Source organism: Anas platyrhynchos, chromosome Z (genome assembly GCF_047663525.1).
Source record: "Anas platyrhynchos isolate ZD024472 breed Pekin duck chromosome Z, IASCAAS_PekinDuck_T2T, whole genome shotgun sequence".
Classification (NCBI taxonomy): domain Eukaryota; kingdom Metazoa; phylum Chordata; class Aves; order Anseriformes; family Anatidae; genus Anas; species Anas platyrhynchos.
The window spans coordinates 79,198,794-79,213,212 of record NC_092621.1 but is presented as its reverse complement, the minus strand read 5'-3'; the positions used below and the strand labels follow the sequence as shown (position 1 = coordinate 79,213,212).

The 14,419-nt window shown below is 40.2% G+C and overlaps 1 protein-coding gene across 4 annotated transcripts in view; it reads right to left on the bottom strand.

Moving 5' to 3' along the window:
• Nucleotides 1–2,699: 2,699 nt before the first annotated feature.
• Nucleotides 2,700–14,419, bottom strand: part of VCAN (versican) — a 114,406-nt gene continuing 102,686 nt past the window's right edge. For all 4 annotated transcript variants that reach the window (XM_038169743.2, XM_038169739.2, XM_038169742.2 and 1 more), the window contains 3 exons: nucleotides 7,885–8,029; nucleotides 5,366–5,548; nucleotides 2,700–4,870 (listed from right to left, as the gene is read on the bottom strand). In XM_038169743.2, the coding sequence (XP_038025671.2) occupies nucleotides 4,740–4,870; nucleotides 5,366–5,548; nucleotides 7,885–8,029 (459 nt within the window). In that variant the 3' untranslated portion in view covers nucleotides 2,700–4,739. The remainder of the gene's footprint in view (nucleotides 4,871–5,365; nucleotides 5,549–7,884; nucleotides 8,030–14,419) is intronic.

Sequence of the window (14,419 nt, the reverse complement as noted above, 5' to 3'; positions counted from 1 at the left end):
CATTGCTGCTTACAATAAATAATACAATGAAAAGTGGTATGTTTTTGCTGAAAGAGACTACATTTGCCTTTGAGTTTTGGTGCAGCTGAACTGAAAACATTTTTTTTCCCAGTTGTTTTCAGTATATAAAGACTTAAACATTTCCTGGAGCACTGAAGCTCTGAGACAGCTGTGGTTAGCTGCCCAGCAGGGCACACTGCAAGTCTTTTAATCGAGCTAAGAAGGTGGTCACCCATTCGCCCTGCTACGATAGCTCTGGTTCACACCAGGGTTCATACCTCTCTGCCCATTAATGCCATGGAAGTTGATGGACCTGCTCTGAAGCCCTAGGAGGCATCTCTGCAGCCTTCCTTGGGGGACGAGGCCTCAGGCTTCAGGCCTCCTGTTTTGGAGAAATAACTGCAAGACTTCTTTTTTGGGTAGACATTTAACAGACAACAGCCCAGCAGATAAAAACATGGCCCTTCTGGATGAAGAGTCAGCATCTACATTGTGGAAATAACAAAGGGAGAGGTAACTTATTAAAGCAGCAAACAGCAGCAGAGGGCACTAAGGATTTAATTTTAGTCAGAACTCGTGCTCTTAGGACTCTTGCCAATATCCAGCTTTTCAGCAGTTACACAATAATATATAAATTGGTAGCTGCTGCTGCTCCTCCTCCTCTTGCTTCAGGTTGTCTTCAGTCTGCCAAGCTCCTGTGCTGCAGAGCTTCTTACAGCTCAAACTTGCACTGGTTTTTGCAGGCTCACCATCCTCTTATCAAGGAAATATCTCTGCATGTGTGTGCTAGTTTTTGCACCCGCTCAGTGCAAGGATGCTGGCTGCAGAAATGAAGACCTTTCGCTTAAGAAAGTATCAGACATGGACCCATACCATACCCATAGACTGACCCTTGAACAATGTTCCTTCAGCCACTGCCCTAGGAAAAAATATCCTCACTCCAAAGCTCCTTGCAGGCTGTCCCTTCCTTTGGCAGCCCCTTGCCAGCCCACTTGTATCTTGCTGGCATGCATGTTGCATGCCAAGGAACTTGTGTTTTCTCCTACATGCCACTTCCATCCACAGTCTCCATCTTGGGTGAGATGTCCCACAGAAATAAATGGCCTGCCAGAAGATCTGCCATCAGGAAGCTGTCTCTTCCTACCTAGCTTCAAGTTGTGTGACACTAAAATGGCACAGCTGGGATACAGGGATGATTCCAGTAAGCAGTACATCCTCTTGAGAACAAAACAAGTAGCCTGGCTCATTTCTACCCTGTGTAGTGCCAGCCTCTAGAGGAGGTAGAGGTGGAGGACTCTCCATCTGCTGGGAAGTCAAATTCAGCCAATGTGGTAAGGGGCAGGAAGACTCTTGGAATAATGAAGTCTACTCTATTTGGGTATTCATAGGCACATGAAACACAGATGCTCCCATGTGGCATTTGAGCCCTCTGCACTGACCTGCAGCTTGAGCCTTGTTTGGTCCAAATGCTCCACATGCTGACAGCAATCTGAGGACGTGCAGTGCACACCTGGACTCCTTTCGGCTAAAGACTGTAACCATCAACACCCCATCCTCTACTAACCTTTCCATCTTCTCCTCTACAGCTGTTTCTGCATCCCATTAACAGGACAAAGTGGATTAGTAGAGAAAAAGTGTTTAATACTTATGCAGCAGGGGGAGACTACTACAGGAGTACTACTCTGGTGTTTGTCTTGCATGGATTTGTCAAATGCAACTTAAAGCAGAGTTTCTGGAGCAGACACCGGGGAACTGGAAAATATTTGACAGGATTCTGGGTTTACCTGGAAGGCAAGAAAGCAGAGCTAAGGAATACTCGTTAAAATAAATACATAAATAAGTGATCTGTGTTTGAATCTCTGGCTTTGTCTTCTGTTTCTATAGGCTGATCACAGCATCCTGCCACACTCCTGAGCTTGGTGATGCTGCAGGTACAGGAATGCAGCTGCTTGCTGTGATAATGTCCCGGTGTCCCACCAGACCTGGCCCTGCAATGTGAGTAGATGTGTTCCAACTGCATGCTAGCACTGCACCACTTGGGGTTTAAATCAGGGTTAAAAAAAGTCTTCAGAGCTGAAGAAAGCTCCATTCTCTGTCTAAATAAACAAGCATGGGTAACAGGTTGGTTAGTTTTTTTTTTCTTTTTTTTTTTTTTTTTTAATAAGGAATGTTGTCAGTCCTATTTTATTATGCGTAATAGAAGGAGGTGAAAAAAATCAATATAAGCACTGCACCTAATCTACTTAAACTACAATCACAATGTTATGTGAATGCCTTACAACATTGTTTAAATCCAACAAGAAGACAAGAAAACAACAAATCTATGCAGGGTTTTTTATACATACGGTGAGAAAGTTTGTAAAGTGTTAAAATATATTTTCTGTTCTGTATGCTTCTGGTACAAGGAAGTGATGTGCGGAATACTGTATACTTATGAGCAGAGCCTTGACTTATACAAGCAAAATTCGACTTCAAAACATATACCGTATATCTTAAAATATTACTCCAAATCTCCTACAGTTGCTCATATAAAGTCAAATCCAGCACCTACTAAAGTTCAGCCAGCTGACTCTCTGACTCCAGTGGGCAATTGACTAAGCCCATGATAACTGTGAAGTACCTGACAGTCTAACCGTATTCATATGAAAAAAATCACATTGCATAGATTTAAACAGGAAGACATGCAATAACAAGACAAGTCACAGTATAGCAAAACCTTGTTTCTTTGGTGAAACAGAAGCAGATATAAAAGTTACAAAGATTTTAGACTTTCATTCACAAAAAACAGACATTCACATTATACACTATACAAGATAATATAAATAGAGAAAAGTATTATGTGCATTGTTTGGGGGTAGGGGTGGGGAATGAACCGGCCAACGCAGTGACGCATTGCCATGTTGAACGCACAAAGACTGGGTATCCATGGTGGAGCAGTCACTGCAATTTTTTAAGAGATGTTGCCTGGGACTGTAATCAATGTTCCCAATAAACCATGGCAAGGTCGCCTCATGGGCAGTTCTGCCTGGGACAAACTTGTACATGTTGGCTGGGTTTTCAATTCTTTTCCTTTCCTTTTCAACTTCTTGCATCATATCCCCACACTAACACAGAGGCATAAGCCTCCCAACTCTGTTTGTATTTGCAGTGTTATTTTGAAAGTTGTACATATGTATCCTAGGGAACTTACTTTATTTATCTTTTATTATTTATTTCTTTTCCTGTGTCCAAAGACGTGCAGGGAACTTTGCAGAAATAACCAGACACAATCCTTTATGTGGAGAAGTCCGTTCAAACATTACCTTCTACACTTACTATACACATCCAGGTCAGTTGTCGCGCTGACCAGGGTAAGAAATCATAATAGAAAACTCCTACGCACACACTGCACCAACTACAACCTAAAACCTCTTTGTGCACACAATTCTTCCTAGAAAGCCAAGATCCTGATTCTTCCATAAGTCACACAGTTCTCACCCATCTAACCACAAACAAATGATCCTGTTTAGCAGGAATTTTGTTCTCTGGGAAAATAGCAAAAGATGGTTCCAAAAGTGGAGCTCAGGGGCTAATACTGCACTGGCGAGCTCTTTTAATCTTCTTTGCATGGGTAAAATAACATCCAATAAATTAAATCAGTATGGCTTACTTCATTTATTTATGTACGCTTCACAGCTGCAGCATTCATACACAAACATTCATTACTTTATAAAAAGATTAAAAAATGGTTATATATACAAAATTATTTACTTTTTTGATTTTTGTTTGTTTTTTACAAAAAAAGATCCCCCAAACGCTAGGTCTATCTCCATTTTAGAATGCAGAGACCTGTAATATAGACCTTGTGGTTAATGTTGTGAAAGTCATTTTTTTTTTCATTTTTTTTCTTTTTTTTTTTCCTCTTTTTTCTTTCTTTCAGAAAAGGTGGCCCTGGTTGATAAAGTTAATGTATTAGCACTTGGATTTTTACAGGCCCTCCTTGTCATATACAAGTCCTCCATGCAGTCCTTTCTCATGAATGATGAGGCTGGAATGGAGAGCAGAAAAAAAGTTCCACATTGCAGTCCCTAGTTCATGCTATATCCCCACTTTATGTGCTCTAAATTTTGCATCACATGGACACACACTGTACCTTGGATGGTAACTGGCACAGTTTGCATTAAAAAGAAAAAGTCATGTCACTTGTGTGTTTATCTTCACCTTGTAATAGCAAATTTCAGTCAGTGAAGTTATTTCAACCATTTCCAGCCTAGGTAAACAACATAAAAACAATGTCACAAATGACTGAAGACCTCTGAGGCCATTCTAACCATAAATATGCCTGAACTTAGTGTGACTTTTCATTTTATATACAGGATTTTTAAAACAACACACAATTAAACAACATTAAAATCATCTTATTTACATTTTCATTGGTGCTAAAATTGAGCTGTTTAAATATTGCAGAAGGCTGGTATATGTCATAAAATGGTCCACACTGATGGCATATAGAAAACTAATAATCATTATAGGCTGGAAATGGTCTCTTTTTATCCCCATAAGCACTTCTCCTCTATATAATTTTTATTTTTTTATTTTTTTTGTTTTGTGATAAACACAATATTTTTGCAAAATGCATTGTGAATACCGGAGTCCATAGTTTCAAAACAATTTGATAATACTCCTATAAGTGATAGAAAAGGCACAGAAAGTTAGAACTTTGGCTGAAATGGTGGAAATCCCCATTCACCATTTAGCACTCAGCGCCTTGAGTCCTGCCACGTCCTGATCCAGCGATGGTAGTGTTTTGATGAATTTAATGATGTTCCCTTTCCTGATGAAGAATGTTTATAGTAGTATTTCTTAGAATAAGTCCTTTGGTATGTGGACGCTGCAATGAAAAGGAGGGAGAAAAAGAATATATTAATTAATTTGAAATGATTTCAGCATGAATGGACTGGCTATGCTTCACATTAATTTTCTATTATTCGTGATTAATTAGGGAGTTAACAAATGATTAACTGATACTAAGGCCATGTTACAGACAGGAGAAGCATCTCTTGAAAACAGTTAGACCACATCTGCAGAAGGCATTGTTAGCATTATTGAGAACCTATGAATTCAGAGACTTTGTAAGAATGTTGCTGCTTAATTGAAAAGAATCTTAATGGCTTTTCTAAAAACAGAAAAGTAATGTTTTTATTAGTTGTTGATTTTTCTACAGATAGTGTGAGCTGTACTGCTGTCATAATCTATAATATAAGGTTTGCACTTCTCTTAAAAATATACTAATTACTTTTCATTATTTATCATTACGGATGCTCATCTTTACATTAATGAATCTATTGTTTCTGAGGCAGCACTGATTCCTTTTCAGAGAACTTACGATTCATGCATGTAATTTTAGGCATATCCCATCTTCCATTCCCTTGGCACCGGATGGTTGGAATATGACGCTGGATGAAGCCATCTTTGCAGTGATATCTAATAAGTGAGTTGATCTCATAACGAGGTTTCATCTTTCCAAAGGTCTTTGCATTTTCCACAACAGGAGGCTGACCACAGGCAACTTAAAGGAAGACAAAACCCCAAACATCAGTTTGTAAATGCCTTTCTGAGGTAAATTCTGTCTATGGGGACGTGTCAAGAGATTTTAGCAAAAATCCCAAGAGACATGTCCAAATAAGGATAGGGAGATCAGTCTTTTCTGTAGTTCTCCAGTTGTAAACTGCAAAAACTGGTAAAACTGCAAAACACATGGTTAATATTTCCTTTTTGGTTTAAATTTGTGATATAAATTTGAACCAAAAAAGTTTTCATACTCACACAAAGAAAAGATTTTCACTGGAAAGCTGCAAAACCTGAAGAGCAGTGAAGTTATTACAAGCATTTAATAATAATAAAAAAAAAATAATAAAAAATCTCATTCTCAAAACTTCTCATGTCTTCCTCAACAGCAGACTTTTTAAAAGCACTTAAAACTCATGCACCCTTCAACACACAATGAACATGTTATCAAAATGCTGTAAATGATAACTGGGCAACAGTGGAGTGCACAAGAGATTTTGGTTTCTTCTTTACTTTCCCAGTCTAAAAAGACAGAGAACAACTAAAGTGTTAATATACATCCCCTGGCAACTCTCATGTTTGAGGGTTCATTGACCCAGGGAACTACTGTGTTCAGCAGCATCATGGAGCAGGCCCTCCTGGAAGACCCTCCTTAGCTTGGTCTAAGGCACATGGAAAATAAGGAAGTGATTGGTAACAGCCAGCATGGCTTCACTAAGGGTAGGTTGTGCCTCACAAATCTGATGGCGTTCTATGATGGGGTTACAGCAATGAAGGATAGGGGAAGAGCAACTGACATTATCTACCTGGACATGTGCAAAGCATCTGACACTGACCGCATGATATCCTTGTCCCTAAATTGGAGAGACATGGATTTGATGGATGGAGCATTCACTGGGTAAGGAATGGTTGCACTCAAACAGCTGTGGCAGACAGCTCAATAACCATGTGGAGATCAGGAAGGAGTGGTGAACCTCAGGGATTGGTGTTGGGACCATTGCTGTTTGACATCTTTGTCAGTGACATGGGCAGTAGGACCTAGTGCACCCTCAGCAAGTTTGCTGACAGCGAGCTGGGTGGTGTGGTGGACATGCTGGAGGGAAGGGATGCCATCCAGAGGGACCTGGATGGGCCTGAGAGGTGGGCCTATGCGAACCTCATGAAGTTCAACAAGGCCAAGTGCAAGGTCCTGCATATGGGTCAGGGCGATCCCAAGCCCAAATACAGGCTGAGCAGAGAATGGATTGAGACCAGCTCTGAGAAGAATAACCTGGGAATGTTTGTTGACAAGAAGCTCGACACAAGCCAGCAATGTGTGCTTGCAGCCTGGAAAGCGAACCGTACCCTGGGCTACACCAACAGCAGCATGAATCATCTGGGTGAAGGAGGGGATTGCCCTCCTCTGCTCTGCTCTTGTGAGACCCCACCTGGAGTCCTGCACTCAGCTCTGGGACCCCAGCAGAAGAAGGACAGGGGCCTGTAAGAGTGTCCTATATGATCAAAGAGCTGGAGCACCTCTCCTGTGAAGACAGGCTGAGGGAGTTGGGGTTGTTCAGCCTGGAGAAGAGAAGGCTCTGGGAAAACCTTACAATGGCCTGCCAGTGCCGAAAGGGGGCTATAGGAAATCTGGGGAGGGACTCTGTGTCAGGGGGTATAGTGAGAAGACAAGGAGTAATGATTTTAAACTAAAAGAGAATAGGTTTAGATTACCTATAAAGAAGAAATTCTTCACTCTGAGGTTGGTGAATCCCTGGTACAGGTTGCCCAGAGAAGCTGTGGATGCCTGATCCCTGGAGGTGTACAAGGCCAGGCTGGATGGGGCTTTGGGCAACCTCATCTGGTGAGAGGTGTCCCTGCTCATAGCAAGGGGGTTGGAACCAGATGATCTTTAAATTCCCTTCCAACCCAAGCTATTCTGTGATTGTATGTAAGCACCAGCTCTAACAGTGCATAAGCCCAATGTGCCTTTCAGATTCCTTCAGTCTGAACCTCCCCTGGTGCAGCTTTGTGCCATTCCTGTGCATTCTGTCACTGCTATGCACATCGTTCACAGTGGCACGCAGGTAAAGCAGGCCTGCCAAGTACGTAAATGCCTCTTTTGTTGAGATCTGCAAATGAGAAATTTGTCTGGTTTCAACTAGGAGTTTCTATTGTGTACCATTTTGACCTTGACTCAAGAGCAGATTAAGAAAAGTTTAATACGTGGATAGAGAAAAACAAGTTTGTGAGGCTAACTCAGCTCTAGGCTCACTGTATTGGTCACCAGAAATCACTTAGAATTTGTCCCTTTGTGTTTATAAAACTGGAATTATGCTATAGTTACTGCAAAGTTTGTACCTGTTCCTTTCTTGCAGGTATAGGTCAGGTGATAATTGCATGGAACATCATTCCACTGCCCATTCTCATGCCATATTATAACAACACAGTCTTCTCCAGCAGAAAAGAAACTGTCTGGCTGGTTTGGTCGCCAGTTCTCATATTGCTGCAGAAAAGAGAAGCACACCCATTATTCCCAGTGTTGGAATATATTTACATTTCATTTTACAGAACACAAAATATTACTGTTGATGATGAGCAACCTCAATTGTTTGGTTCAGGCAGTTAAGCACAAACTAAACAAAACTAGATTTACAATATCTTCCCACTCTATTAACAGACAAAAAGTATTTTGATGCAACATTTTACTTACTGTAGACTGGTATCAGGTGAGTAAAACAAGTTGACACAATTCAGTTCAAGGACTATCTCAACAAAAATGTGTTGGATCACACTCTACCTTACATAGGCTGAAAGCACAAAGCCAGGAAATGCAATGAATAAGCTACTACCCCTACTAGTCCATGTCTACTAAATGACAAACCACAGGCTGCGTTCTCAAATTCAAATTATTTATTCTTTGACTTCAATTAATGAAGCCATGCAATAGGATGACTTTCAGAATTTTGTGTGAAATAAGTAAAGGTGTCAGAAAGTGGCCCCAGATCACTGCAGATTGATATTGCCATTAAAGGTCTTAGGTGGCAGACTGAGAGTATAGAGCAGCTTGAGAAATGATGATCCAAATTCTGCCTTCTGCAGAGAAATTACCACCACAGACATCTGGATCACATACATATGAGTGAAAATGGAAACTGGCACGGTAGTTTTAGAAGTAAAAATCTGATTGTCAGTATGTAACAACAAGTTTCAAATGGCAGAAAAATAGCTTTAGCATTAAATATATATATATATATATATATATATATACATATTTTTTTTTTTTTTTTCTTCCTGGCACTGCACCTGGAACTTCAACACTGACATGTTGATTTGGGCTGACTCTGCTTTTTAGGTTCAAAGCTGTCAATTTGCAGGTTTGCACTTAATTTAACCAAACAGCTCTGCACCTCCCAGCTCAGCACCTGCCCAAAGGTGTGTCCCTATCAAGAGGGACAGCAGGAAACCAGCAGGAAAACAAAGGGATTATCATACAGATAGATAATCTATCCAGCGTCTTTGATAGGGGACATATGCACTACTGTCCTTGAAGTTAGCAGTGGTGGGTTACTGTTTACTCCACTTCTTGTTTCATCTTGATCCCAACTGAAGCTCAGTAACTTGAGATTTCCTTAATGTTATGCAAAGAAAAGCTAGAGGAAATATGGGAAACTATTCTTAGCAATTTTCTTTGAGATTCCTGTTGTGTCACTCCAAGAATTTGATGGTGGCTAAAAATAGATATCTAAAAGAACAGGAATTCACATAAATGCCAGGCTTTAATTGGCAGATAGTTCCTTGTATGGTCAAAATGACAGAGTTCCTACAATGCTTACATCTTTCTGTCTAGAGTTGGCCCACATAAATGTCATAAAAGTTTAGCTTTCTATTTGCTTAGCTTTATGAAATAACCACTATTCATTGCCTGTGCGAAAACGTTTTAGTAATACAGTTTACATATTCTGTGCGAGTAGTATTTACCTTACAAGGAATCAAGCTATGAACAACAATAACAACAACAACAACAACAGCAAAAGAGTTAAATGCATATTTTCCTGTTATGTGTCCATCACAGGTTTTAATTATCCAAGCAATTTAACAATCATTATTTAAATAAATTTGTTCTGCACTGAATCTGTTACCTCTAGCAATTCATAAAACATCTTCCTACTTATGTGGGACCAGCTTAACTTCACCTCTATGCTTTAGACTCTCATAGTCCTAAACTGCAACACATTCTAACTTCTTTACTGATGTCCAGAATTCGAAAACTCACATCAACTGAGAAATGAAGAGTATGAGCTTTTGTAAGCACGGTAGTAAAATACCATATACATGTGTCAAATGGGATCTGTTGTGTGTGGGCCTCCTGCAACACCTGGTACAAAAAAATAACCAACAAAATTAGCTAAAGAAAATTCTGCATATACCTCATGATATCTCCTGGGCTGGTGAGGACAATGGGAGGTAAGGGATGTGCCCATGCACAGTGTGTATTATTGTAATTTAGAGTGCTCCCTTTTGCAAAAGGATATGTTGGAAGTGCTGCCTCGCCTCAGGTCTAGTGACTTGGCACAGCCGAGCTGGTGAAGGGTCTGGGAGTGTGCCGAGGCCATGTGAGATGCCTATTGCTGGCTAAGGCAGGGTGCACACACACACCAAAGGCTTAGGCTTACCCGTGTTATGGCCCCCCTCTACTTGCAGGAGGACACAATCACACCTCACATCTCACCACCAACCCTACTGAAAGGTACCATCTGCTCCTTTGAGAATATGCCAAGACATAGGGACACAAGAAAAAAGCTGTGAAAACAGCCAGGTTAATGGTAGAAAAGTTTGGTTAGTGATGCCCTGACAGCAAAGCCTCGCGGCTCTGTCTTGTGGAACTGCAGCTGCAGAGAGCTGCATGCTTCTGCAGGGGTCAGTGTGTGGGAACTGGGATACTTCATGGCAACTGGGGGCATGTGAGCTGAAGGTGCTCAGCAGCTTGCCAGCTCCCACCCGAGCCCAAAATTTGTCTGCTTTGTTGGCAGGGCTGCAGCATAATGGCAAGGGATTATATCTGGGCTGTGTGGTTTACTCAAGAATGTCTGATATCCTCCAGCATGACATGCTGTTACCTCATATCTAATATCATCATTGCATGAGTTTATTTTGGCTGAATACCTCTGATTTCATTTGGTTTCAGTGCCAGAATTGCTTAGCAGAGGAAGTTCCAGACTGCTGAATTGTTTCTTAGGTCCCCACCCAGCTCCTCTGTAGTTTTTCAGATCCTTATTTAGCCCCTGATAACATGATAATGATACAAAAAGATTCTCACAGTTTGAGTGGAATAAGTTGTTACAAAAATAAACGAATATTTTGCTTTCTTCTTACAGATGACATTTTTGCATGACCATGAGCTTGACTCTGTTTTCCACTTAAACTACTGTAAACCAGGGGTGCCTGCACTATGTCCAGTAAAACTACATCAGCAGAAACGTAATGGGAAAGAACCAAATCCCATGTTACATACTGCATTGTACTGTTTGTTTTCAGAGATATTCCTCACAATCTCTCATACAAAGTCTGTGAAATGTACAGACACCCCTCCCCTTGCAAAAAGAAGTATCCTAAACACTCAATTCATAAATCTCCTGTTGGAAAACACCACTCAAAATAATCTAAATAAGATGCCATACTTTAAGTGGCTACATCATTTAAGTTCTTTGTATATCAATGCAATTACTGTCTTGTAGAACAGCTATATTGTACAAAGAAAAAAAATAATAAAAGAAAACAAAGCCCAATATTTCAATTTCATTCCTTGGCAACATCTACCATTTGGGTTTGTTCATTTTTTAAGATCATGTCCAAAACAGATCAGCTATGTTCACAGAGGAGCCAAAGCCCACTTGTATCATTCCAGCCACCCTGCTACTACCTTGTCTTCAGGGAAACTGATGCTGTCTCAGCACACCAGCGAAGCCATGCTAAGCAGTGCTGTGTTGGAATTGATAAAGTCCAAGGCATCCTTTTACCAACAGTCATGCTTCAATCAGCACCATTAGCACTAGTTTTAGCTGTATCATTCATAAGGTATGATTTAGGGTCCTGAAAACCTAAAGAGATTCAAATGCTAAGTTCATACATGGAAGAAAGACCATGAGAAGAAGAAAGGCACTCAGCAGAAATAATTATATTGACCTAAATATTTTTACTGCCCTGGCTAATGTTAAAGCGCTTAAAATGAAAAGCACTTCCATACTATAGGACATGTAAGCTTATAGTGAGCTTCACAGAAGGTCTAGCCCTTTTCCTCCAGCTGTGAAGTATGTCTTGGCGGGGAGGCTGCAGGATGCTGACACTGCTGTGCCAGGCTCTTGGCAAAGCCCTCAGCATCCATGAAGGCAGGACACTTGCTTCATGTTATGAAAAAAAAACTGTGTTTTGGTGTGACCAGAAAACAGCAGGAACTGGCCTTGGCAACAACATTTTGATATCTGTACATGCATTTGGTCCTTTGGGAACCACACACTGTTATGTCTTGCCATCATTTCATGCCAAAAACAGGAGCTCCCACTGCACTCTTTTTGCCTTTCAGGAAATCTTTCTTGTACAGTCTTTTGGCGAAACTGAAACCCATACTAACACATTGGACTTAGTTGTTCTAGTTTCCTTTGATGAAGAGTACTGAAAACTTCCCCGTAGAAAGAGGGCAGAAGGTCCATGGGCTGGAGCCACAGTGAGGCAGGGGACCAGCTCCTCAGGCTTCCCACCTGGCAGCAGACAACACATGGCTGACTGTTTGGAAACTGATAGCCTGGGGAACAGTGGCTATGTATTTTCTTGCCTCATGGGAGGACCATGGATCTGATGATTACAAAAGTCCATGAAGATGTTTTTATAATAAAAGTTCAATTTATTTATTTATTTCCCCCCCCCCCCCCCTTATATCAGAATGAATTAAATCACAGCCTTAATCTGCCAGTTAGGTGGCAGGATGACAGTCCACCAATTAAATCCAAGAAAACCAGGATTACAGCAATAGCTGTAAAGTGGCTGATTTTATTAGCTGGTCACTATTTTTGTCATTCAGATGGTTGGTAATTAAACTGAATGAGCAGAGCCTTCCTGTCACAAACAAGATCCTGCCTTGTGGGAGATTTGTTATTTAAATTTTCAGATAACCAGCCTTACTTGAGGGACTCATTTCCTTTTTAACAAGTAATCCATTCAGCTTTCAGATGTTTGCCCTGTCAAGGTGAATCCAGGAGTGAGTAGTATCTCAGCTTTGAGACATGCACTTAGACATTTCAGCAGTTCCTTTATCTCCAAAAGGCACACCAAGTGGCTGAGATCAATAGCATGGGCTTTGCATTCCAGAATAGTCAACAAACACCATGTTTAACCAAGCACAGCTACTGATGCAAACAAAATGTTACTGCTTGACCTCGTTATTGTGCAAAGGCTAATGATCTTTTCTACAAAACTAAAGCTAGGAAACAGTTTACTTGGAATACATGTCTTATTTATATTTGTAGGGTTAGTGCCTTTCCTGCAGGGAAAATAAAGCATGTTTTCAGCATGTCCAAATGAGTTTAAAGTATAAACCTTTCTTGGCACTTTTTGGGACTTATAATTTCCGATAGTATTTTTATTCTATTTCTTTCTATCTGCTTCCCCCTCTGATTGCTTCAAGATTAATGTAGCAAATAAAATAAAACAAACAACCAAACAAACAAACTCAAGAACAAAAATAAATAAATAAATAAAATAACAAAAGTAAAGCTGTAGGGACTTGGCTGACACGATGCTCTCTGTGCCATGTCATCTTAAAGTGAAGTACTATTTCCTGTCTCATATTTTGTCACTAAATTAGTGTAAGACACCACTGCAAAACTTATTGGCTGCTATCCTCTTTTTTTCCCGCAATTCTGCTATGGAACAGGAATACTTTTTTTTTTTTTTTTTTTTTTTTTTTTTTTTTTTTTGCACAATAGCATGCATTTCTTAAAAAAAAAAAAAACACAAAACCTTTATCAGGGAAATCTAGTGAACAAGTCCAGCACTGGGGAAGTTCTCTTACAGCTTGATTGCTTAACTAAAAACTACATCTCGCTTTTAGAGATGTAATAACTTGTTATTGCCCATGGTTTTAGGTTGGCTGAACTACCACAAGATAGATCAGCACAAAGGTAGAATGAGAATAAAGACCAGCTCAGAATGTTTGTGGCTTATGCTGTTAGACAGCACTGAAACTGTTACTTGAGACACTCATAGGAAGTTTGAAAGGGATTGCATTTCTTTTTGGTAGAAATAAAATCAAACAGATCGCTGAGAAGATTTGGCAATGAATAAAATACTTACATTAACTTCACCTAGTATTTAAATACATTTATATACTGAGAAAGACAAGAAACTACCTTACAGCATAGGCTCTGTTTCACTTAATTTCACCCCAAAGGTCTGCAAAAGATCTTCTGTTTAATTTTATGAATGGGAGTAGTTTGACAGAATTTACCAAAAGTATTTGTGAGATTAAAAATTCCAGTCAGTGAATGCTTAAGCACATGCCTTGCATTAAAGACATGGGTGGTACCCAAACTCCATAGGGTAGATCCCATGCATACTTTAGGCGCATGCTAAAATAAAAGCTAAATGTATTGGCAAATCTTTGCTGGGAGAAATATGAGTCAATCAGAAGACAATTGCTATGTCTAAACTTGCCTATGGGTACAAAAAATATCACATGCCACAATCCCAATATTCTTAATACAGAGATCACAGTAGAATGACTTCCCTCAAGCCTCTAATCTGCGTATTTTGTTCATGGGATTTGGGAAAGAGGCAGGATTTGGACTGGGCAGGCACCCAAAACTGGCTCCCCATTGCAGTCATACAGGGAGAAAGAAGG